The 26,258-nt window shown below is 49.6% G+C and overlaps 1 protein-coding gene across 10 annotated transcripts in view; it reads right to left on the bottom strand.

Moving 5' to 3' along the window:
• Window positions 1-9,590: 9,590 nt before the first annotated feature.
• Window positions 9,591-26,258, bottom strand: part of Wnk2 (WNK lysine deficient protein kinase 2) — a 114,127-nt gene continuing 97,459 nt past the window's right edge. For 4 of the 10 annotated variants that reach the window (XM_052728361.1, XM_052728362.1, XM_052728363.1 and 1 more), the window contains exons 25-29: window positions 25,478-25,648; window positions 24,599-24,697; window positions 18,313-18,357; window positions 16,653-16,891; window positions 10,922-12,505 (exon numbers count right to left, since the gene is read on the bottom strand). In XM_052728361.1, coding sequence (XP_052584321.1) covers window positions 12,176-12,505; window positions 16,653-16,891; window positions 18,313-18,357; window positions 24,599-24,697; window positions 25,478-25,648 — 884 coding nt within the window. In that variant the 3' untranslated portion in view covers window positions 10,922-12,175. Of the gene's footprint in view, window positions 9,794-10,921; window positions 12,506-16,652; window positions 16,892-18,312; window positions 18,358-24,598; window positions 24,698-25,477; window positions 25,649-26,258 lie in introns of those variants that run through there. The other 6 variants (XM_052728368.1, XM_052728367.1, XM_052728370.1 and 3 more) reach the window with 6 other exon arrangements.

The raw sequence follows: 26,258 nt of genomic DNA, 5'->3' as shown, positions 1-26,258 counted from the left end.
AGCCAGATGCTGGCGCACACATCTGTTAAACCCAGCATGCCTAAGGCAAAATGGGAAGTGGAGACTGGAGGATCCCCCAAAAGCTTGTGGGCCAGCTAACCATGAGCAACAGGTGGAAAGTGAGCCCCTACACCCAAAGGTTGACCTCTGACCTCCACACATGAACTGTAGCACACATATTCCCACATGTATATGCACATATACTACACACACACATCATGCATACATATATCACATATACAAGCATAACACACACATACAGGTCCATAGAAAATTACCCAGTGGCAGGTATTTTCTTCGAGCAGCACAGAGAACTAAGAGAATACCTCACTTTGACCCTACCTCACATGCCCTGTAGCAGGCCCACATGGTGAGCTGCCTGCGCTGGCCCTGAAGGCTGATGGGACTTCCTCTTTCATAGTAATCAGCTTTGAAACGACCTGCATGCTAAGGGACAACCAGGTGCTGAAGATTCCCAACAGGGGTCTGTCTCAGAAACTCTGGTCCACATATATACCTGAGAACTTTCTGGAGCCTGGGTTCAGAGGCCACACTGAGATCTTCATGGAGGCCAGAGCTTCTTGTGGGGGTGTCCCCAAAGCCACACACCTCCCCAACCTGCTGTTCTTCCTGAACACCACAGTCGCCCAATTCTGCCGAGACAGCTCCTGCTTCCTTTAAAAGTTCATTCAAACCAAGATAATCTGAGCAATGTCCTGAAGCCTGTACATGTTCGACCTGGAGGTCTCTGAACCTCACTTTCCCGCCCATGAGCCAGACAGACTGACAGAATCCGACCCATAGATGTTCCCAGGAACCTTCAGTGTTGGGATTCTGGGTGTTTAACAGCCCAGCTCCCACCTCTGACTAGAAACAGAGTCCAATTACTGTTTTACTCGATTTGCATTGACTCTTCCTGGTGGGGGTAGGGGCTTTGATAATGGCTCCACAGCACAGAGCACAAACACATCATTTTCTCCTGCTGACTACTGACCACATAATTGCACAAAAAAGAGCAGCAGCTTGTAAGAACAAGATAATTATAGGCCCATTCCTGCACTTTCGAGAAGTTTTCAAAATACACTCTGCAATTATTTTTAGACCTTTCCAAACACCTCTGGAAAAAAATGACATCAGTCCCTGAGGGATGTTTTGTCACGGGCCCTGATCAGCAGCTCCTCCGTGGGATTCATGAGGATGACCTTCGGGGTGCCCTCACCCTTGAGCTCTCAAAACTGGGAGACTGCATGTCTATACGCTGGTTATAAGAGTTTGGACTATGCAGCACACAAAGAGAGCAAAGGATCTTCTGTATAGGAATAAGAGGTGTCTCTTTGGCCAAAGAAAGCACGTGACAGACGCTCACGCAGTCCTTTAATGGTTCAGCCAGAGTTGCAGGCTGGGCTGCCTTCCCTGGGGCCACACGCAGAGGCCTTGTGAACCAGAGCCAGTCTGTCAACAGATATGATATGGTTCCATCAGTGTCCTGCTTCGCTGGGGCAATGCTCAAACATATACGATCTGGAGAATATCATGGAAGGATGAGTCCTGCGCACTCAGGGACAAGCCCTGGCAATGGCCAGCTAATGGCCCCTCATAGGTGCAGTCCTCGCTGCTATGGTTGGAACGTGAAATGTCGCCCACGGGCTGGGTGTTTGAACATTTGCTTCTCGGGACATTGTGGAACCATCGGGACGGCGGCCTCACTTGGGGGAGAGTGTCACTAGAGGTGGCCTTGAAGGCGATGCCTACGTCTACTTCCAGCCCGAGCTCTCTGTGTCTTGTCTGCCATGTCGTGAGCAAGCCGTCCTGATAAAGTGCCCGCTGACACAGGCCAAGCTGCTTTAGCCACACGCCCTTCCTGCTGGGAAGCTGCCACTTAAAACAGTCACGTCCCTCTCTAAGTGGCTCCAGTCTAGGATTCTACCACCACAAAAGTAACAGCCACATCTCCAAGGTACCTCTGGGAGATGATGGAGCCCTTAGGAGGCAAGGCCTAGTAGAAGTATGTGTGTATGTGCGTGCGTGCGTGCGTGCGTGCGTGCGTGCGTGCGTGCGTGTGCATGTGTGTGTATCAGAGGTCAATTTGAGGTGTCTTTCAGTTGCTTTGCACCTTACTTTCTAAGAGAGGGTCTCTAACTGAACCTGGAACTCACCAATTGTGCTAGACTGGCAGGCCAGTGATCAGTAGGGTCCTCCTGTCTCTGCCTTCCCAGTGCTGGGATCACAGGTGCATGCCACTCCAAGCTTTTTTTTTTTTTTTTTTTTTAAACATGGGTGCTGGGAATCAAATTCAGGTCCTCATGCTTGAATGGTAAGCATGTTGCCCCCTGAGCCAACTCTCCATCCCCAGTGGGAATTTTAAGGTCAATGGGGGTATACTCTTGAAGGAGACTTTGGACATTCTTGGCTGCTCAGAGATAAGACAATTTGCTTCTCAATATGCTCCTCATCTGCCTTGCTTCAGGTACCAAAGCCTGGACCCTCTGTCATAAATGAACCATCTAGGACTAAGAGTCACAATAAGCCCCCTCCCTTCTAAGTTGATTTCCCCAGGGCTTTCGTGCTTATTACATGGTTCCTTTGTCATCTGTAATGACCTGATCTGTGCTTTTTCAATCCACACATTGGAGTCCCAAACCCCTAGGCCCTCAGAATGTGAAATATTTGGACAAGATCAGGTGCATTCTGGGTGATGTGGTCATAGACAAAATGTGAAGTATTTGGAGACAGGCTTTGAAGAACCAAGCTAAAATGACGCCTACTACTACCGTGAGCCCCATCTCATCTGGCTGGCATCTTCATAGGAAGAGATTAGAGCCAGACATGCACACAGAACAACCAAGGGAAGAAACAGAAGAAAGCAAGCTCCAGACTCAACCCTGAAGGTACGGGTGGGATGCTGAAGGGTGACAGTTTTATTGAGGTGTAGCATACACCAGCTGTAACACCCAACGTGCACCATTCGGTACGTGTTGACATGTATATGCACTGGAGAAAACTCACCATGACCACGTTGGTGAACTGTCCCCCTTCACTTCCAAATGCATCCTCATGCCCTGTCATCCCCCAGCCCCTCCCAGACAATTTCTGATTGGCTCCCATCAGCACAGATCAGTTCGTATTTATTTTCTCTCACTGGACATACATGGGTTTGAGGCATGGGATCCTTTTGGGTGGTGCCTCCTTCACTTGGATATAATTCTCTTGAGATCGACAGTATCGCCTGTCACACAGATCATTCTTCCCCATTGCTGCACAGCATAGGAATGTAAGGCTGCCCCCTCCACCCCCCACCCCCGTGCTTACAGCTTTGTCTGCCAACCGTTGGTATAGTCGAATTGTTTCCAGTTCACGGTCATCACGGCTCACGAGAACGTTCATTTCATGGGGAATGAGGATTCCTGTTTTGAATGGTGAGCACTAAAGACTCGGAGCAGCAAAAGCAAGGCAGCGTATTTTATGATCTTACGAAGTGGGCACCAATGCAGACAGAAACATTTATGGCCCTGGATACAGGCCCCTCCCTCCCTTCCTCATTTGTTGAGTACTCGGTACAGTCTTACATGTTAACTGCCACATACATCTGTCTACTTCTCAGCAAAGATCACTTGTGGGTTTATCTCTGTGTTTCACACCCTGTCTGTTTTAATGCTGTTTAGGGCCATGAACTTTGTCACAGCTGCAAGCCATTAGACAAGCTTGGCTGCTAATGATATTCTACTCTAAAGCTGGGCGTGGTGGCCACGCCTTTAATCCCAGCACTCAGGAGGCAGAGGCACAGGGATCTCTGTGAGTTCAAGGCCAGCCTATTCTAGATAGAGATTGTATAATAATAATAATAATTTTTACTCTAAACTTCTAGTTTGGGCAGAGGTACATAGACTAGCAGGTGCCACAGGGGCCACTGTTTCCTGTTTCCCTGGAACTGATCCTAAGTTGACTTAAGGCTCTTCAGTCTTGAAAATGGACCACTTTATTTCTTACAATATGCAAATATTCAGCTCGCTGAGGTAAGCACCTGTAAGTGGAAAGGCCAGGCCACGTGGACCATTTATGTTCAACTTCTCTTTTGTTCAGACAAATCACATCTGCAACCTTGTGCTGTTCCTCACTTGGACCAGTAGTGGAGGACAGCCAGGCCCTCCCCAGCCTGCTCGGCAGGTGGCATAGCCAGTCTGAGTAGTTTTCACCGTTTTAAGAGGTGTGCAGCAGTTTCTCACTGTGGCTTTAGGCTGCATTTTCCTGGTATCTGACAAAGTTGAGAGGCTTCTGAAGGGTTCATTTGTCACACATCATCTTTCCTTTGGTGGAGTGTTCCTTTAAATCCTTCGCCCATTAAGAAAATTGGCACAATCACAACACCACTGTTAGAGTTCATTATGTTCAAAACACAAGTCAATTGTCATCAGCCTGCGGCTTTTTCTTTTCATTCTCCTAACTCTGATTTTTAACAAAAAGTTTTTGCTTATTTTTTGACAATTTTAGTTTCATATACGCATATAGTGTTTTGATCATATTCACTCCATCATCTTCTCTTATCCCTCCCCCACGCCCTTGAAACCCTCTTTTTCCCAACATTCTTCCCTCCTAATTTTATGTCTCTTCAAATGTTAATAGCCCACTGCGCCTAATTAGGCTTGCTTACTTACGTGTGTGCATGGGTAGGGGTTCTATTTTATTATTTTAGTTTATTTTTGCAGTGCTGAGAAGTGAATCTAGGTCCTTCCACATGCTAAACAAAGATTTTACCATTAGGCTACTCCACCAGACTTAGTGGGGGTGTGCGGCTATTTACTGGATCAGGAACAATTTAGCAGTGCTTAGAACCCTGAAGAAAAATGATTGTTTCTCTCTAAGCAGCCATTAACTTCTCACAGCTTCTTAGCTAGGAGTGGGGGGAACATGAGCATCCTTTCTGACTGATTAGATCTTGTGTGGGTTAAACCAGAGCTGCTGTGAGTTCATGTCACGTCCACAGACAGTTTCCCAGCATTCCTCCCCGCTCTCGAGCTCTTACCGCTCTTTCTGCCCTCTTTGGTGGGGATGATTTGGATGTCTTTTTTAGGGCCAAGCACTTAACAGTCACTTATTTTCAGTATCTCAGGGTTTTGACCAGTTTGAAGTCTCTGCATTAACCACTCCCACTGCAAGTTAGCACTGATTTTTGAGTAGAAAATTTTCATTTTAAGCTTTCATTTTGTAGTAGCAGTAGTAGTAGTATTGACAGGCATGTGCCACAGAGTATATGTGGAGGAGGTCTGAGAACAATTTTAAGAGTTGGTCCTCTCCTTCCACCACAGGTTGGAACTCAGGTCATCAGACTCAGCAGCAAGTCCCTTTATTTACGCACTAAGGCATCCTGTCGGCACTTTCGTTTTTAAACTTTGTTATCATGAATGTGATGATGTGTATGAAGTTTTTCATTTTAGTGAACTACAACTCATTAGTCTTTTAAAAATGTATATGTGGCCAGGCATGTATCCCTAAATGTTTCCTATCCTTTGGTGTCATAACCAGTTAATACTGATTTTTGAAGTCGAACTTTCCACAAGTTCCTGACACGAATCCCAAGACAAGGCCTTGTGTTCCCCATGTCTGCTGTGCTCCATTTGCTCTTTGGTTCACAGTTTTGTATTGACGTTTGGGAGGTATGGTGGCCTCTGGTCCCTTTTATACTTTGCCTCAAGTAGTAGAACAAGGATAGCTGAAATATCTGGAAGTTTGTTTCTCTCTTCACTTCTGATTTCTTCAATTTATAGGCTATTTGGAAGTGTGTTATTTCGTTTCCAAATATTTGGGTATTTTATGGTGAACCATTATTGTTTTCCAACTTAACTCTGTATTGGTCAGAGAACATTTGTTCATGTGACTTGAATCCTTTGAAATGTATGATCAGGGATATTTAATGTGCCACTCGCTTGTATGCCCCAGAGTATGATCTGTCTTCATACATAGGTCATGTAAACATAAAAAACACTGAGCCCAGCTGGGTGTGTACACCTGTGACGGAGCACCTGTGTGAGCTCTGGGTTCAGTCTCTAACAACAACCAAAAAAAAGTAGGGAAGAGGGAAAGGATGAGCAAGGAAAGGAAGGAAGGAAGGAAAAAAGGAAGGAGAGGAAGTGGGAATGTGTCTGCAGATGGAACATTCTAGAAATACCAATAAGGCTTTTATATTTAAGGTCAGTAGTTGTGCTCAAGTCTTCCATATTCTCAGAGACTGCTGTGGTCACTCCCCAGACTCAGGATGGCCCTCCACCCAAATGCTGTCTGGATATTGAGATTGGTGACCACATGTACACACACACACACACCCCCAAGAAGACACAAAGAGGCTTGTTTACCCCTATAACCGGGGCTTTCTAGGGAGTACAGGATGCCTTCTAAGTAGGTCCAAAATGGACAGGACAGGGAGAAAAGACGGGCCAGGGGCTTTCATAGTGGTCAGGGCAGGGCAAGCTGAAGGCACGTAGGTGGGGGCCATGTTTGATGTGATCCTTTACTGCTACTAATGGGAGAAACAGCCATGCTGTCCTCCCAGCCTTCCCAGATGAGGGGGCAGAAGGAAAGGAGAGGTGAGGCATCACACACTGGACAGTCTTGATCTGGTGTGGCTCTCATCTCGTCCTGCTCATTATTAAGATGGATACTGAAATGACAATCAGGAATTTCTCTTTGCTGTTTGTCAGTTTTGCTCACATATTTCAAAGCACTGTCATTAGGCACACAAACATTTGGGACTTAGTGAGTTGACCCTTTTGTCATTGTGAAATGGTTCTTTCAATTGGCAATAAGTGTTACTATCAAAACCGCATTGATGTAATGAGAACCACTCATGCCTCCTCCTTTTGATTAGTGTTAGGACGGTATACCCATGACTGCCTTTTACTTTTCTGTGTCTTTAAAGTCCATCTATTAGAGCCACTTTCACTTCCTTTAGTTGGGATGGTGTACCCATGTCCACCTTTACCTTATCAGAAAAATTGTAGACAACATTTTGAATCCTGTTGTTTAGTTTTTTGAGACAGAGTTTCTCTGCATAGCCATGGCTGTCCTGGAACTTGCTTGGTAGATGAGGCTGGCCTTGAACTCACAAAGATCCACCTGCTTCTGCCTCCTGAGTGCTGGGATAAAGACATACACCACCACCGCTGCCAGGCTGAATCCTGATGTTCATTAAATCTGACAATTTTTTTTAAACTGACCATATATATACATCATTACAAAATGTGGTCATCACTATAGTTAGGTCTAACCTATCACCTTGCTATTTGATTTTGATCTTGCCTATTCTTTGGTCCCCTTTTCCTGTGATCCTGTGGCCTTGAGTTCTAAAACAACTTCTGTAGCCCTTGGTGCCTGTCGGGCCAACTGATCCTTGTGCAACCAGGCTGGTGGGTGACCACTGTCCATTGTCCTGTGTAGTCTATGATTCTGCAGGGAGGAGCTGCATGGGCTCCATCTCCTGGGCCTATGTGGGGCTCAGGAAAGGTTGTTCCTTGCTCTGAGTTTTCTGCCTTTGGCTTTCTCCACTTCTTCCTCTTGTTCTCTTTATGGAATTGGTATTCACTTGTTAGCTTCAAGGTACAAGTAGAGATCAGTAAGTACAGATAGTCTTCACCTTATAAAGGACTGTGTGCCAAATCAGTGAGCCATAGTCTATATACTGAATGTTATATCCCTCTAATTTCCTACATTGAAGACCCAATTACCATGTAAATGTATGGGGAGAGGGGGGCTTTATGAAGATTCAGTGCAATCATAAGAGTGGGATCCTTGAACTATGTTTACATGGTACTAGCAAAGAGCAATCAAATGATGCTATTATGTTGCTACATTTTTAATAAAATGAAAATCTTGAAATCTTAAAAAAAAAAAAAAGAGTGGGGCCCTCATCTGCTAAGAATACTATAAGGAGCACAAATGCAATCCTTCTGTGAGAGAGAGAGAGGTCACAGGTGCACAGTACGCTAGGTCCTTTGTACCAACTAAAAGAACAGCTCTACAATTTAGCTACTCTGTAGACACTTGATCTTGGACGTCCTAGCCTCTGGAACTGTGGGCGATATACAAGTGAGCTAAGCAGTCTATGGTATTTTATATGGCAACCCTGAATGACTAAGGCACCATTTGCTTTTGTTTACTACAAGTCAAGGCCGGGTTCCCAGTCTAGAGCACTTGTGTGCTTGAAACAGATATACTCTCATGACCTCATGACTTCGACTGCTGGGGATCTTGGGGGAATGTGAAGCTCTGTATGTCTAGTTTTGCCTAGGTCCTAGAGAATCTACCAGACCTCCAACAAGGCATAAACCTCAGGGGCTGAGCACTTGGTCATGACGGATGTAAGTGACATCTAGAGATGTCAGAAACCTCCTTAATGTCATAGCACTACCTGTGGCCTGTGGTGGTAGCAAAGTCGGGGTATTGTGAACATCTACTCCCATGCTTGGCTGGAGGATGCACTGAATTGCAGCTGTTAACACTTGCTCCCATGCACAGCTGCAGCACACCCTGAACTGCAGCTAGAGACTCACAATACCCAGACCCAGTTTCGGCATGTGCTGATGTTCAAAACCCTAGGAGCTCTGGCCCAGACCCATTCCTGTGGGCAGGGCCAGGCCACTATCAATTATTTCCATGTTTTCTTGTCAAGGCAACTCAGAGGTTGTTGGCATTTGAGGGTGCACATGAATTTGTGTGTGTGAAGGCCGGAGAACGTCAGGTGTGATTCCTCAAGTGCTCTCCACCTTTCTTGTGTAGATGGTGTACTTATGTGTGTGCAGCTGTGTGATGGTGCACTTGTGGGGTTAGAGGCCAATTCTGGATTATCTGTCTCTACTGCTCTCCACTTTATTTGTTCAGACAGATCTCTGGCTGGCTGATCAGCAAGCACCAGGGATCTGTACTCATGTACACAAGCTTGTATAAGCAAGCATGCTACCCACTGAGCCATTTCCCTAGGCCTGCTTATCTGTCCAAGGCAGGGGCTCCCCCTGGCTTGGAACTCTCCAAGTCGGCTAGACTGGCTATCCAGTGAGATCCAGGATCCTTCTGTTTCTGCTTCCATAGCACTGGGATTCCAAGTGTGGGCCATCATACCCGACCTTTTGTATGTAGGTTCTGAAGACTGAACTCAGGTCAAGTATTCGACTGACTGAACCACCTTCCCAGCCTGTTTTCCTGCTTTTCATGTGAGCTTTTAACATACCCCACCATGGGGGCAGGTAGAGTTCTTCCTGGAGCTGGTGATCCTGTCCTCCACCCCCAAGAGGCCTCAGATACCATGCTGGCTGGTTCCTTTCCTGATGGTTCCCACGAGCTCTGGAAAGGAGGCTCACTTTCAGACCTCCATGATGCTTTTCCTTTGGTGGGAAGATGACTCTGGTCTCCTCAGGCCAGAGGAAAGACCATGTGACATGGAGCTGAGCAACAAAAGGGACCTTGAGTCTGTGCCCGACAAGGGGCACTGGATGATGAGCCTCCAGGGCCTTGCAGAGAATGGGCTGCACCCTCCCCAACCCTTCTCACCTAGCTCCTGCCTGTCCAGAGGACCACTGGAAAGGAGGAAGTTTGAAATACCCAAGTCCTGTCTCCCCCAAAATATGTTTTATTCTTGCATTACATTTGTGTTTCCAATTGTGAATAAAAAATGGTTAGAAAGTGGTTACAAAACAGCGTGAGTGGACTAGAGGAGTGGCTGCCCTGGAGTCTGTCACTTCTTCGCCTGGATGATGCAGTGTGGGCCTGGCGTAGAGGCCGGCTCAGTCGGGTTTTTCACTCTCAGGATCTAGAAAACAAAACGGCCACAGCTCACTACAGGCCTCTGAGGCACTGGCCTCTCACCCAAGGCTGGGCTCTGCTGCCCGTGCACACAGCCCTGCCTAGGCACCTGGCCCCTTTCCCAGGAGCTACTGAAACAAAGGTAGAATGGCGGAGCCAGAGCTAGGCCAGGACGAGACTGTGCATTGTAGAGAGTCCTGTTCTCTGCACAGAGCTTGGCTGACTGTCACCTGGGTATCTTCTTCTAAGTTAGACACTCAGCAATGACCACCTAAGCCCAGAAAGACAAGGCCTCACCCCTGTTCCGCTGGGCCATCCTGGACTGAGCTGGCCTTGAAGTCCTGGGAGACAACAGTAACCTTCAGTTTTTGCTTCTGAATAGGGCCAGTGCCAAGATAAGGCACAATGATACAGTTGCAGGGGTCCGAGCAGAGGCGTGAAGTCCAGTGCTGTATCTTGAGACAGCCGCCTCTGGCACAGTGGACCCCATGTTGTCAGGGCCAGGTCTACAGTGCACACACACAAGGCTGCCCATGGAGAGTTGGCTGCACCACCGCAGCGCAAGTCTTCTCCCTAAACTATCAACCTTCATAATGCCCTGGGCCCCCTGGAAGGCCAGTGCCTCTCATACGCCTTAGGTTGGCCCTTGACCAATTCTACTCAACAAGCCCAAGAGCCTGAAAGAGAAGCCCCACCAACCACGAAGAAGGGGGAACCAGGAGTTCCTATGACTCCTACAAACTGGGTTTTCTAGGACCTAGTGCCCTCTGTGAAATGCAGTCTGCCTTCTGTGAGATGCACCCTTTCTACCTGCACTTCTGAAAGCAATGCAGATGCAGCCTGACTTGCAGCCCAGCCAATAGCCTGCACTGCCAGGCTAGAGGTAACAGCCCAGTGACATCGGGCCTGGGCCACAGCAGCAGGCGCAGTGCTGGGAGACAGGTAACCCCCACCAGAGGCTTGACTCCTCTCTCTCAGCCCTATGAGCGCCACCCTCCAGGGGATAGCACACAGGCTGCTGGCTCAAGCAGAGGCCAGGCCAGGCCCACCTGGGCGACCCAGACCTATCTTTTACAAGGCCAGTCAGTTTGGCTTTGATATGAATAGAGGGCAAGAAAAAAGCTGTCATTTCACAGTATTTTCAAGCAAACGTTTATTTTTCTCCTTCGCACATACAGTCTCTTGGGGATCCCATGCCACTAGCGGTGTCATAGTAGGAAAGGACTTGGGCGCAAGAGGAGTGGGAGAAGGCAGGCTCACTTCACTAAGAAGCGGGCCTGGGTGGTTTTCAGACCAGACGCAGAGAACAGAAATCTCTTATTGCATTGTTGTGGCCTGGCAGAAGACTCTGCTCAGCCCCCTGAAAAGTCAATTCTAATGGAATTGATGGAATAGTGTATTTAAACCAAAATAATTCAGCTGGTTCTCATGAGTACAGCTTAACTGTACAGTTCACAGCAGGGTCACCCCAGGCAGCCCACCCTCCAACTGGAGGCATAAAACATTTGCCCAGAGGGAGTCAGGGGGCTTTCATCGCCCCCCAGGACAAGTGTCATGGAAACCTCCAGAAATACTCCGCCCCTCAGTAGGCAGGCCTGAGGATAGCCTGGAGAGGAATTTGCAGGGTAGGGTGGGCAGAGCACAGGCCTCTGTGGAAACCATGGAAAAGGAAGAGAGTGGGGACCCCTGAGCTGAATGATGGTGTTTGTCTGTACGGTGCCATAACAGCCTGCTGGCTACCAGGGCATTCACCCGTTTGTTTCTTGGCAGGATCCTCACGGCTCAACAAAGCTGCTGACACTCCTCACAGGGAGACCAACTTCAGGCGGGTCCTGTGGCTCTGTTATTGAACATGACCAGGGTGACCTCACTCTATCAAGGGTGAGATGGGCTCATCCAGCATTGGCAGGTCACATTGTTAATGTTCACTTTAGTTTCTGTTTTTAAGCGTTTACACTAGAACTATCAGCTTCATATCTGTACCCCATTCCCATCTCTGCAACATCACACAGTGGAGACAGCAATGTACATGTTAACTGTAATGAAATCCACCTTTGCTGATCAATCAATGGCCTTTTAAAACTTGTCTTTCCATCAGAAAACAGAAAAGCTGGAACTCAAGGCACTGGGCTGCTGCAGGGGGATGACGAGGTTCTAATCCTCAACCAAGGACAGGCAGTGGATGTGAAGCCTGCCTGTGCAAGACTGGAGGGACCTAAGAGCGGTGGGGTCTGAGGCAGCAGGGAAAGTGTCTTGCTGCCCTCTCCTGCCCCCTTGGCTGGGGCTCTGTGCCCTGGGCCCATGTGGAGGAGCCATGAGGAGGCCACACCACAACCGGGTTCTTCCACACGATTCAGAGTGCTCCATCTGGCCAGGGCAGGGCAGAGGGCTACGTGATGTGCAGCCGGGGGCCTGGCGTGCTGATAACAGGTGGCCGCAGGAACACTGGCAGCATAGGGACCTTAGTGGGGCTCTGACTGCCCCAAGACCCCTGTGGGTTCCCTGAGGCCACCCAGGGCCCCCAGGACACAGGAACAGGGAGCAGGCCTCCATACTGACTCAGAGGCAGTGCACAGGGAGGGCCTGAGAGGCTGGAGTGGACAGTACCTGGTATGGGCACAGGCAGGGCTGGGGTGGCTCCAGGAACGGCTGTGGTGGACAGAGGGCCGGGTGCCAGGGCCAAACACGGTGTCCTCACTCCTGCTGGAGGCACAGTTGTCTGTGAGACACAGAAACAAAGAGGAAGGCACAGGGGGCCGCAGTCAGTCGGTCTCCTCGTGTAGTCCAAGTGTTGGTATGGGAAGCAGCTGCCCTCCCGTCCTCCCTTCCTCCCTCCCTCCCTCCCTCCCTCGCTCACTACACTGAGGTCTAAGCACCTGTCTGTAGGCCATAAGCTCCAGCTGTCCAAAGCCAGAGCGGGCTTGGAGCAGAACCTGCAGGGTGTGGAAGGGTACATGAATGACTCACACACTTCCACCCAGCCCACACCACGGCATCTGGTTTGGTGGCCTAGTCACAGTTTGCACCTACAGTAGCCCAGGAGGCCTGTGGGAGCAGGAACTCTGGGGTAGCCCCCTGTACTCTCAGCCAAGCACAGTGGCCTTAGAGGCAGGGAAAGGAGCCATTGATGGCTTCCAGAGCTAGCACCTCTGATGACAGGACTGGATATGACTACAGCGAGAGATCAAGGACTGGCAGCCTGCAGCATCTAAACAAAACAGTGGGGAAACCGAAGACAGTGACTATAAAAGGTTTAACATCACAGTCCAGTGGGCTTTGATGCCTCAGAGACAACACACCTCACTCCAGGAGAAGCGCCACTGGAAGGGCTGGGGTTTCCAGGTGAGCACTTGCCTAGCATATACGAGGCCTTGGCTTCTAGCCTCTGGACCATAAACACACACAGGGCAGGATGGAAACTCGCCAACCCCCACACCATTTACAGAAGGCAGTGAAGGTCTCCATGGAGCCAGCAGCCATACCTGCAGAGGGAGCAACGTGAGGTGCTCCCCCAAGGCTCCTTCATGCTTCCAGTCAGCACTGTGAGGGGACCCAGCCAAGGTGAGACAAGAAAAGAAAAATTGCCTATCTGCAGATGACAACATTGTATGTAGAGAAGCCCACAGGAAAGGCTGGACAAGCAAACTTCGCAGGACCATAGGCTTCTAGGCACCAGAATTGGTCACATTTTCACACACCAGAAATGTTCAAGGCTGCACAGTTTATAACGGCACCCCCAATCATCAACCACCTTGGGATGGATTTGATGAGTGATTTTAACACCCTACAAAGAGGTAAAGAAACCGATGCCAAGTTCATGGAACACTCAAGACTGGTAATACGGTAAGCCTATCCAGTTCACTGACAGATGTAATCCACTGCCAAGAGAAACTCCAGTGGGCCATCTAAGACCTGCCAACATTTAGGACCCAGAAAAACCAGGAGATTCTTGAAGTTCAACAGCGGATGACTAATAATCTTACTACGAAGCTGCACGAGGCGATGAGGAGAGTGCTATTTCATGCAGTTCAGACTGGGAAGGAAGGTATCACTGCAATGAGTAGATAAGCTATGGTGCATGCAACAGCTAAAGCAGCAAAACTTTCAGAAAAAAACAAACAAACTAAATGTCTTCCATTTTATGCTCACCACTAAGAAAGTAATAGAGAGGGCTGGGGATCTGTAAGAGTTCCTGTGAGGGGGCTGGAGAGATGGCTCAGCAGTTAAGAGCACTGGCTGTTCTTCCAGAGGACCCAGGTTCAATTCCCAGCACCCACATGGCAGCTCACAGCTGTCTATAACTCCAGTTCCAGGGGATCTGACATGCTTACACCAATGCACATAAAATAAAATTATTTAAAAAAAAAAAAAAAAGAGTTCCTGTGAGGAGCCTCCTGAGCTCAGACTCCCAGCGCCTGCAGCCTGGTACGGTGGCATGTGTCTGTAACCATAGCACTGGGGAGGGGCGGAGATGGGTAGATGCCTGGAGCTCACTGGCTAGGCAGTCTGGCTGATTGGTGAGCACCAGGCTCAGTGAGAGAAAGACCCTGCCTCAAAAAAAGGAAGGTACAGAGGGACAGAGAAGACACGAGATGTTGATGTTTGGCTTCATAAACATGCCCGCACATAAGCATGGGCACACATACACTACACTATACTATACTACACACACACACACACACACACACACACACACACACACACACACACACAGAGGGGGCACACTTTGGTAGAATATATATGTAATATAAGACAAAACAGATATAACAGATTTCCATAAATCAATAAAAAGATAGATGACTCAATTTTTAAATGGTTAATAATCTTGACCAGGCACTCTATAGAAGATGCCTGTTAAAAATAAGAACATGCAGCAGTCGGTGGTGGCGTACGCCTTTAATCTCAGCACTCGGGAGGCAAGACCAACCTGGTCTACAGAGCAAGTTCCAGGACAGGCTCCAAACCTACACAGAGAAACCCTATCTTGAAAAACCAAAATAAATAAATAAACAAACAAATAAAAAATAAAAATAAAAAAGAACATGTGCTCAAAGGCAAACCAAGACAATAAAAAGAGTCTAGATCTCAAATTATTTTTACAAACAATTTTTTCCAACACAATGTCCTTCACATAATATTAAACCCTCACAAGGCAAGACAAGGAACTAAGGAGCCAAGCTGTGGGGAAAAGAAACCAGGAAAACAGGAAGTACTGTGGAAATAAGATGCACCACTGAGACATTTGGCTGAGAACTGTAAACTTTTTTTAATTATTGAATTTTATTTATGTGTATGTGTGTGTATCTTTATGTGTGTCTGTGCAGGTGTCTATGAGGGCAGAAGAGGCCCTGGATGCTCTGCTGGAGCTGGAGTTACAGCAGTTGTGAGTCTTGAGACATAGGTGCTAGGAACTGAACTTGGGTGTTCTGCAGGAGTTAGAATGGCTGGTATTAGTGGCCTAGCCAACTTAAGTTTTTCTTTACTTTAGTGCTGGGGGCCAACCCAGGGTCCTCACTAACACTAGGCAAACACTCCGCCACCAACTCACAGTCAAACCTAAGAATCTTTCTAGAGAATATTAAGCCAGAAAGAGAAATAGTAAGAGTTAAAAAATGAATGAAATAGATAACAAAGGATATCAAAGGTAATATATAGGTTTTTTAATTGGCTCATGAAATTAACAAAGCCTTAAGATATAAGGACAAAAGGAAGGGAAGAAAGGACAGACACCCACAGAGAAGTGGGGAGGCATACATCACCAACACCAGGAACGGCACACGCTCGAGATCATGCAGACAGCAACAAGAGGCATTATAGTATCAAATGGCAACTGATTTGAAAGTTCAGGCAAATTTAGGGACAAAGTAGCAATTACCATGGAAGCAGAATTTAACAAGACTGTCAAGACAAAACACCCAAACAGTGTCAGGACTGGAAAAGAAACCTTCCCCAAGAGATGGATAGCTGTGTGATGAGTTCTGACAGCGTCACCTACTGTAGGCAGTGGCATGCGATGCTCACCGCAGGCTTCCAATTCCCCTGTGTGTTTGGAAAGATCCAAAGCCTAAGTTCACAGAGGGATGTTTTCCACACAAAAACACCCACAAGATACTTCAGCCCAGATAGATTCACCCATGAACTTCATGAATCACTTAAAGTAGAAGTAGCAGCCATCTTCCACAATTTCTCCAGAAAGCTGGAAAAGTGGGGGCACTCCTCCAGCTAGCTCTCCCAAAATCATGTGCCAAGACCTGCCAGGGTGGCTACTCGCCCGGCCCCATGTTGGCCCCAGTTGGATACAGCTGCCACTCAGGAGTGAGGAGTACACCTGCCCTTTCTACAGCCTGGAGACAAATGGATGTAATGCAGATGGAGGTGCGTCTGTCCACAATGAGGGTGTGTTTCCTACTTGGGGCTGTCTAACTCAAGGATTCCGCTGCATGTGAGTTCTAGAGTCACAGGCTCAGCCTGTCCCCTGCTGGCCACAAGGACCATAGGAAGTCACTTTTACCTCCCAATCATCACAGGAACCAAGGCCTAATATTTTGTTGTTGTTATTTTGGGTTTTTTTTTGAGACAGGGTTTCTCTGCATAGCCCTGGTTGTCCTGAAACTCACTATGCAGACCAGGCTGACCTCGAACTCAGAGATCTGCCTGCTTCTGCCTCTCGAGTGCTGGGATTAAAGGTGTGTGCCACCAACACCCAGCAAGGCCTAATTCTTTTGGAGAAGAAGGACCTTGATCATGAAAGCCAAGTACTTAGCATGATGGCCATCTGGCACACAGGATTCCGGCAACAGCTCACAGCCACAGCCACTATGCCTACCATATCCCTCCCAGTGGAGCCTGTACCCATGTTCACTCACAGCCCGCGCCTCGCCAGAGGCCTCCATGTCATGCAGCTTCTGCGTCTGCTTCAGCTGGTTGAGTGTGGGCTTCAGTTGCGCCGCGCCCACCGTCTTGGTTGTCCACTCGTCCACCAGCTTGTGCAGGTCATCCGTGAAGGTGCCTTTCTTATTGTTGCTGTTGTTCACCTGTGCCTGGACGTGCAGGGTGGGCTGGGGACCTGGCTCAGGGCCTGGGGCCAGGCTGCTGGTGGAAGACCCTAGGGAGTCATATAGGCCAGGATTGGTGACGCCACACACTCACTGACAGGCTGGCTGCAGTCATTCTCACACGATGGCTGGGACAATCAATGGCCTCACTCTGGCCAAGCAACACCTTGCTTCAAGAGGTGGTCTGCATCAGTGGGCCTTGCTGCCCAGCGATAGACACCACGAGGCACTGTGCAGGCTACGGGTGGCCGAGCTGTGCCAGGCAGCCTCACTTGTTTCTTATGCCAGGCTGGGGGGAAAAAGACCTTGAGCACCCACCCAGCAGTCTCCATTGAGAGTCTACCACAGGCCCCCCACTGCATACCCCACCAGACTCACACATGTGAGAGCATGGGGAATTCATGGCACAGCCAGATACACATGGGCACTGGCATCCCAGGGACAGGGGCAGAGTCTCAGGGCACTCTCTGGCCCACTTTGCAGAATGCTCAGCACGAGCGTGCCACCACCAGCCTTCCAGCACCCCCTGGGCAGACTGTTCACTGTGTTCCTGTGTATTTTAGTTGCTTAGTAGTTTGGAACTCAAGACAAGGAAATGGTGCCTTTCCTTAGCCAAGCATTTGGAAAGGTGGTAATAAAAGATACCACACCTAGAGTCCCTCGGGTGGGCTCAGTGATACTGGGAGGCAGGGAGCCAGGAGTCACTCTGCAGACTAGAGAGCTTGGCTGCTTCTGTGAGAGACTTTTTATGGCCAACAGAAGACTTATCGAATTGCCTCCTCTGCTCCTCCCTTACCCATGCATGTAATCCCACCTAGCAATTTTGAATAAGCCAATTTAAAATGTTTATACACCTCACCAAAAAACCCAAACAGCTAATGACCATCTCTTCAAACAAGCTGTTCCAAAATGTAGTGAACTTTAGTGGCCAGTGATGGGAAAGCATAAACAAAGGATTACACGTTAGTGATGAGACTCAACACACAGCTATTGCTACATGAGGTTTTCAGCCAGAAAAAAAAAAAAAAAAAAGAGGGAGGGGATTAAAAAATTAAAAAGACAAGAAAGAGCAAAGGGGTGTGTGTGTGAGTGGCCCAGGTCAACTAACACCCATCCAGTCTTGGTATCTCTCCTCAGGAAGCACTCATCGTCAACACTTCAAAGAAACACGGATGCCTAAGGTTTTGGAAAGGAACCCAATTAATAAACGGTGGTAATATGTGAACACTGTGGAGAAGGACGGGTCTATTAAGAGGTGGCTGGACAGATGGCACACACTCTAGGAACCATGGAGACACAAAGAGGAGCTGGGAGGGAGCAGCTATCCAGACAGGCAGAAGCAAAACAGCCCTGCGGGTCAGGGGCAGAGCAGGCCACACTTGCGTGGGAGGCCCTGATGCGCACTAGCCATGACAAAGCCCATGCGATGAGAGAGGACAAAGGGGTTGAAACAAAAAACCCAGATAATTACTACTGCTGTGTTCTTTGCCTAGGCAGAGACGCTTCAGGGCTGACCCTGTAAGGAAGAACAAAGGACACAAGACCACAGGGTTAGGCAGAACAGCACACGCCGGTCACACTACCACACGTAAGCAGAAGTCATCAGTGTGCAGGGAGGGGACAGACACAGGCAGCAGTCGGAGAGGAGGCCAGCCTGGCCTGGGAGAATGGGGTGGCATCCCCAGAGTTCGTGTGCAGGCTCTCACGGCCTTTGCTGAGGAGGTAGAGGTGCCAGGGCAAGCCTCCAAGATTCAGGGAGAAGTGTTTTGTCTCTAAAAGCATATTCCAGAAAAAAAGAAAAAACAGAAAAATAAACCAAAAATTTGCAAAGCACACTGCTTGGGTTTCGAACACCAGGCCTTTGGGAGCCCCACTGGTTGAGGCAGGGAAACCCACTGAAAGTCAGCCACGGGGTCCCTGAATGGAGCCAGGCTCAGCCTGGGCTGGCCACCAAGGCTACCAGAGGTTTTCCAAGTGCAAAAAAGATACATTGTTTTGCAGGTCTGAGGCCAATTCTGGATCCCAGATGGCTGCCTTGGACCAGGTCAGACAAGGGCATCTAGCAGGGATATTAGAGAGTCTGTCCTGGGGTTTATAGGGATTTGGGGAGACACCATGCCTCTTTTCTACCAGTTCACTTTCCCCAGGGACATGGGAAACATCCTTACTGGACCACCACTAAGGCAGCTCTAGCCCCATTGTCTTGAGTCTGTCTGGGGTCAGGTGGGCAACACACAGAATGTGACATCTGGCAGAGATGTATACTGGTATAGAAGGGTGGAGTAACCCTAACCCAGGACCAGCCTGGGCTACAGTGTGTGCTGCTATTCTATCTTAACCTACGGCCACCCTGTGAGCTACAACTGGCGAGGAAGAGCTCAGACTTCCCCAAGGTCACTTGGCAAAGCCACACTAGCACAGCAGGTCTGTATTCCAGCCCCTAGCTCCCTCTGTCCTAAACACATGCCCCAGGAAAGGGGTGCTCTCACGTACAGCACTGGCTCATGAGTTAGCTAGTCTAGAGGTTTGGGAAATCTGAACACTTACAACTTTTCTAAAGGGCTGGTATTCTTGCCCTGAGGGATAGGATAGCGCATAAATGCTGGCCACACCCTGGCCAGAGCTCAGCCCAAGCTGTGTGTACCGGACCTGAAGCACAGCTGCAATGGACTTACTAATTTTAGTTCATTCTGTATGGTTTCTAAGGCTACATGGGGAAATGGGGTGTTTGTTGAGCAACTCAATTTTCAGATGGAAAGAGGGGAGATAAACAGGAGGGATCTGGAAGATACTGTGTGTTGGGAGAGGAAATCTCAGTCTACTTTTGGAGGAAAAGGGGCTAGGGATTTGGGACTCAGTCCTGGCTATTGTTATACTGGGTAGAATGCCAGATGGACTATTGTGGCCGGCCTTCCTGGATTCTAGACTTAGGTGATCATGCATCCGCTCCCATCCTCCATATCCCTCCTGGATTGGCTACAGATGACCAGAGTAGGTAGTGCCAGCTTCTGGACAAACAAGCCAGTGTTTGTCATTTTATGTCAACACGAGGGCTACACTGCTCTCTGGCAGGACACGGTGCAAAGTCTCAGGGGAGCATCCAGGACTCCATGTTGACAGTCCTGCATTTCCCTAGATGGCTCCCAATATACCATGAACAGTGCCTCTACCTGGGGCATCTGATGAACAAGCTTGGCCCCGATCTCTACCGTGCCAGGAGAGGTTCTTGCAGGCTCCTGCTACTCAGGATAGTACTAGGTGAGTAGATCAAGCCAGCCAGAGGCAGGATGGTTTCAACCAGTCCCAGCCAGGTCTCCTTGGATAGTCCACTTGTCCCTGCAGTGAGGTGAGGTCTCTGCATAATGCTTTGGTTCAAACCACGAACCACTCATGGGTTGACAGCACATCCTCTCCAGAGTTCCACAGCCACCACCCTCAGGACCATGGCTGGCAACAAGGACTTCTCAAGCATGGCAGACGTAAAGCTCAGGAGGAAAGACTAGGACATATACTTAAAAGAGGGGCTCCAGCCTGGAGCAGATCCTCACATCTGCTCACTGCATCTCAGCATTCAAATATTGATGAGGTTCACAGGAACAGACCTCCTCGGGGAGTCAGCCCTCCTAGTACCAGGTAGCACCCGCCCACTGTCCCCTGTAGTCAGCCCAGGTAGCTCAGCTTCATCCCCATCCCAACCTCCCATAGGCCAGCTCTAACTATAGACCACTAGCCCCACCCCACCCCCACCTCCACCCAATCCTGATGTCAAAGGCCAAAATACCCCCAGAGCTGTTTCTATATTGAACAATCCTATTCTCAAGTGGAGACAATAACTAAAAACTACCCATGAAGCATCAGTTCAGAAACAAGCTATCTTGGTTCAGTCCAATGTGGTAGGGACATTTTTACTTGGCCTTGAGCGGTATAGCCCTGGGTCTTACAGAGCCTGGAGCTAACATGCCTGCTTTTACAATCCTCAGGGGTAAGCCTCGAGTGTGTAAGGGTCTCCTGTGTGCCTTGTTGGGGGGTCTCACTGGATTCTCTCACCACCAGCACGAGATAAGAACAATACATAGAAGAGGGCTGGGAAGGCTTCCAGGGGTCCCTGCACCAGATCTGAGGCGACTGAGAACAGGATGAGGCGACAACACACTGTGAGACCTCACGTTTCCTGTGGCACAGCGAGAAACAAGAGGTGCCCATGCCTGCCTGAGCATGGGAAGGACACCAAAGAAGTGTCTCAGTAGGCTGTACCCATAGTTTGTCACCAACAGATACCCAAGTACAGCCTTGGGTTCTGACTTGGACCTCTCCTCCTCAGTTCCATGGCCACTGTATTTTAGGATAAGTATGGTGGACTGAATGTCACTGTCTACCAGAGAGGGACATGCAAGTGAGTTGTTGGGTCTGTGCCAGGACCCTGCCCAGGCTGGGAGAAAGGAACTAATATAGGGTCCACACTCCCAGGAGGCCTATGGTAGTATGAATAAGAATGGCCCCCACAGGCTCATATATTTGAATGCTTAGTCATCAGGGAATGGCACTACTTGAGAAGGATTAGGAGGTGCGGCCTTGTTGGAGTAAGTGTGGCCTTGTTGGAGGAAATGTGTCACTGGGAATGGGTTTTGAAATTTCAAAAGCCCAAGCCGGGCCCAGTGTCTCAATCTCTTCCTGCTGCCTGTGGATCCAGATCCAGAACTCTCAGCTACTTCTCCAGCACCGTGTCTGCCCGTGTGCTGCTGTGCTCCCCGCCGTGATGATAACAGACTAAACCTCTGAAATTATAAGCAAGTCCTCAATTAAATGCTTTCTTTTGTAAGAGTTGCTGTGGTTAATAGTGTCCCTTCACAGCAACAGAACTCTAAGACAAGGCTTTCCCACCCACAGCCCATCTCCACCTGTCCCTTGTCTCATGTCCAGCTCTGTGTCTGGAGATCTCTGATGTTCTGCCTGGCTCCACCAGAGATGGTCCTCCAGGCCACCCAGTGACTCGAGCTCAACCTGCCCTTCTGAGGCTTTTTTTTTTCCTTCTCTGGGCTTCATGGAAGCCCAGATATTTTTGTATTCAAAGTTTTTTTTTTTTTTTTTTTTTTTTTCGTTTTTCGAGACAGGGTTTCTCTGTGTAGCTTTGCGCCTTTCCTGGAACTCGCTTTGGAGACCAGGCTGGCCTCGAACTCACAGAGATCCGCCTGGCTCTGCCTCCCGAGTGCTGGGATTAAAGGCGTGCGCCACCACCGCCTGGCTTGTATTCAAAGTTTAAAGAATATTTTCTCACAGCCTTCTGTCTCTAAGAAGTAGGGGTGTCACACACCAAAGACATGAACTGATACTAAGCTTGATCAAGGTCACCCCGGTCACACAACTTCACAGAGGCAGGCATACTCTAGCATCTTGTAGCCACCTGCGTGCTCTGCCCCCAAAGCCCTTCTCTTCTCTCAGCCTCTTGACCAGGCTCATCCTTCCATCATTTGCCCTTTTACGTTCAGGAAGCACTGATCCCCCACCCCTACCCCCACCGCTCAATTCTCACAGGCCTCACATCTTCTCTTGAGGACGCTCTGCAGTTTACCCAGAAACCAGCACACAGACATACAAATGGACGTCTCAACGAGAAGCCTAGATCCCTAAAGTTCAGAGACCAGCAGCATGCAGGATAAAAGGACCTTTGGGGCTTCCTTTCCCCAGAGTGAGCTGGCCCAAGACTCTCCCTACCTACTCTGTACCACAGTGAGAGGTACCAGAGTAGGGGTTCACCTAAGCTCTGCCTGGCAGCTACTTGAGAACATATAGGGGTGACAGAATGCTGAGCCAGTCCAGCCTGCCTTGATCGGTCAGGCTGTGGACCAGCAATCCATGTGCAAGCAGTACCACACCTCAAACTACTTGGCCAAGCCTGCTCAGATGGTCCATCCTTCTGGTCCCCTCTCCCCACTGTTTTTTGTTTGTTTGTTTTAAATCTCAGGCCAGTAACTCACAGTAAAACCAACGGACACCGTTATGAACAAGACCTGAAATAGAGAAGTTGCTCTCAGAGACATGGCTGTGATCACTGTGACAAACTGCCATGCGCTCTGGCCTGGGGACAGGACATACCCAGAGTTCCAAGTGCTGTCACACCTAGTGACCATCCTCATGTGAGTTGTGTGCCCACCAGGTACAGCCAGGAGAGGCATCAGGCAAGCAGGGGCCAGAATGAGGCTGGTGGATGGGAACAGACTCTGCTTGCTGCAAAGATGTGAGGGACGCACAAAGGGAGCCCTCCTAGCCCTTCTCATACTCAACTCAGTAACTGACCAGAAGCTAGAGAGACGCACTGCAAGCCAGATGTCACTGTGCCCCAAGTGGGCAGACTACTGAACAGACAAGAAGATGCTGGGAAGCCCCTGGCACTTCCACATAGCCATGTGCCCTTGATCCATCCACCTGGAGAAGGATGACCCACCGTGGGCCTCTGATGCAGGGAGTAGGGAATGGCAATGGTCACCTACCACAGACATGGTCTCTGGGTCCCCACAAGCACAATGTATCTTTATTGTACAAGCAAAAAGTCATGTGCCCCAAACCAGCATCTCCAATCCAATTGTCAAAAAACTCTATTTTTTTTTTTTTCAGTTAAAAAGACAAAAACCTAAAAGCTCCACAACTTTGGATTGATTTGCCAATCATTGTGAGGGTTAAAAACAAATCACACCAGGGTGAGTTGGTCCCAGCAAGTGAGCATTCGTGGGCACTAGAAACATGTCCCAGGGTGTGAGGGAGGCTGGCACTGGGTTTGAGTCTGGTAGAAGTTGGAGGAACTGTCTCACTGGCTTCATCCCTCGCGTCACATGGGTCAGCTGAAGACTTACGGAGCGGAGTGCCCCAGCTGGGTGGGAAAGAACAGGGACCCAGGCAGGAAGCAGGCTCCAATGCAAGAGCTATGTGGAATGGGGCAAGTATCTATTCATTGTTTTGAATGAGCAGAGGGTAAGGAGAGATGGCAGAGGGGACTAGCCCTCCCTGCACGGTGGGGTAAGAGGGCCAGGAAGCCCTAGCTGGAGCAAGCTCTTTGTTTTGAAGTTCAGGGGATGGGACTTGGGTGGGGCCTTTCTTTTGCATGCTAGGCAAGTGCTGTGCCACTGATTTATATCCCCGACACCCCTGAAGCATATTCTTAGGATCTCCACATGCAGGGAATGGGAGAGAGGGTGGAGATGGGGCTGGGTGCTTGGCTTTGGCTCTACACACAGAAGTCACACCCTCCAGGGACATTAGGGCTGTTATCAGTCTGCTACATGCATGTTGTAGGAGTCCAGGTACGTGTGTAACACACTGGGTATCTGGAGAAGGTTGGGGTTGTCTTTTTGTTGTCATTGAAACTGGGAGACAGCAGACATGTATACTGGCCACAATTGCAACAGAAAAGAAAACTACGTCCAACATCCAAAGAAAAGAAAAGAAATGAGGTGATGTAAGGGTGCAGAATGCCCTGGCATACGTGGGGTGGAGGGGCCATGGAAGAGGTAGGGATGCTGTTGCGCATGATTTTGGTGCCTGGGCACAGCCAAGAGCATGCACACAGCTGTCTGTAGCTGGGTGACTATGGACACTGTGTGCAGTGGGAAAGGCTTGTGGGGTCCACCTTTTGACATGGAGGAGGTGACTTCAAGGGGTTGGAGTGGCATCCTATGACATGTATGAGAGGTAATGAAGACAGGGCAGGGAGGGGAGAAACCAAGGGCCAGGAGGTGGGAAAATACAAAAGAACAAATACAGACAGATGGACACAGATACGGGTCCACTGAGGAATCGAGCACGAGGCTTGCTACTAGACTTATAGGCCCCTCTCTCAGACGTTGGGTGGTAAACCGTCCAGCCTGCAAATGAATATAAAGGGAAGAAAACAGAGAGACACTTATCAAGTACAGGTTGCTGCGATTCCTCCTCCTCCACACCAACAGCCACACCAGCCTCGTAACTTAACATCCACGGCTCCATCTAGCCCAGCCCAAGCACCAAAGCCACTGACCACAGAATGGGAGGAGGCAACAGTAGGAGCAGAAGAGAAGCGGCCCGGAGGAGGATGGGTGGGGCAGGTGGGGCACCTTTATTAGTCACCATGATTTCTCTGGACAGAGATGGTGAGGACAGGAAAGCGCCTTATCGAGCAGCTGCTGCCGTCCACGGCAGTGATGAGCAGACATCCCAGCCTGAGAGCAGAGCCCTTGTCCCCTAGCCGTCCCGTGGACTTTGGAAGGACCCGGTGTTTACCACCGTCTGGCTCTGCTGTGGGAAGCGGGCAGGGCAGGGTAGCCAGGGCCTAGGAACGGGCATCGCAGAACACAGCAAGATGCCAGGCCCCGTTCCCTCCCCAGTCATCGGGCTGATCCCTCCTGGTCCCGGCCACTTCCTGAGGTCCACCTTAGCAAACCCATCACCTGCCTCTGAGCCGCTTACATGGCGGGACAATTCCATTCTTTGTATCCAAAGACTACACCTTTACATTCTTGTCCTTTTTTGATTGTTTTTTATAAAGCTGCTTAGCAGCCTTAGCTGTAGCTCTGGCCCCCTCTACACACACACAGGCGTGCTCCTGGGACACCACTGAGGCCCTACGTGGCTGGCACATGCTTGGAGACAGGCAAGCTGGAAATCACCTTGGCCACGCGCTCCGCCTCCATCACTGGCTAAACCGGAGCAGATGTCTGTGGACAGGGAGGCCCGGACGGAGCAGGGCTGCTGGGTCTGAACTGCCTTGGTGCCCGGGGGCGTGCTGGCGTGGGCAGGGTCCTTAGTGGGAGGGCCTCTGCTGGAGTCAGACAAATGACCTGGGCGAGGGGGGGAGAAGAGGTGACAGGCACCATGAGGCGCCAATGGGCAGGGAAGGGTGTGGCTGGGTTGGCTTCCTATTCTCTGCTGGCTGACCTTGAGGAAGTTGAGTCTCCTTAAGAAAACCAGTACAGACAAGATCCTGGTCTAAAGTGCTGGGGCCAATCAAAGTGTCCCCCTTTACTAAATCCCAGTGGCATGCCAGACCTATGCTCTGCAAGTAAGTGGTAGGTAATGGACGTGGGCTCAAAGCAGCCTTTCTGTGAGTCACTGCAGAGCCTCCCTTAGCTTTAGGATTGGCACTGGGTTTCTATCACTTGTGCAGGTGGCTCACAATTAGGGAGTGCCTGCAGGTAATTCACTAATGCCTTCCCATCTGTCACATTTGGAGACTGGGGTTTATGGATCCTCCCCCGCTCAGAGCACACCCTGCAGCACAGCTCGGGAAGCCTCAAAGGTACCCCGGCATGCAAAGGGTGCTGACTGGTGCCTGGCCTCTGCGGCACCAGGGACTGGGTACCGCTACTGCCAGGCCTGGAGAATAACCCATCCTCTCCCTGCCCACAAAGGCAGCAGCCACCTGACACCCAGTGAGCAGAAGTACTGCGT

The sequence above is a fragment of the Peromyscus californicus genome, unplaced genomic scaffold (genome assembly GCF_007827085.1).
Source record: "Peromyscus californicus insignis strain IS unplaced genomic scaffold, ASM782708v3 Scaffold_8__1_contigs__length_139910024, whole genome shotgun sequence".
NCBI lineage: Eukaryota > Metazoa > Chordata > Mammalia > Rodentia > Cricetidae > Peromyscus > Peromyscus californicus.
This window is presented reverse-complemented; position numbering and strand designations above follow the sequence as displayed.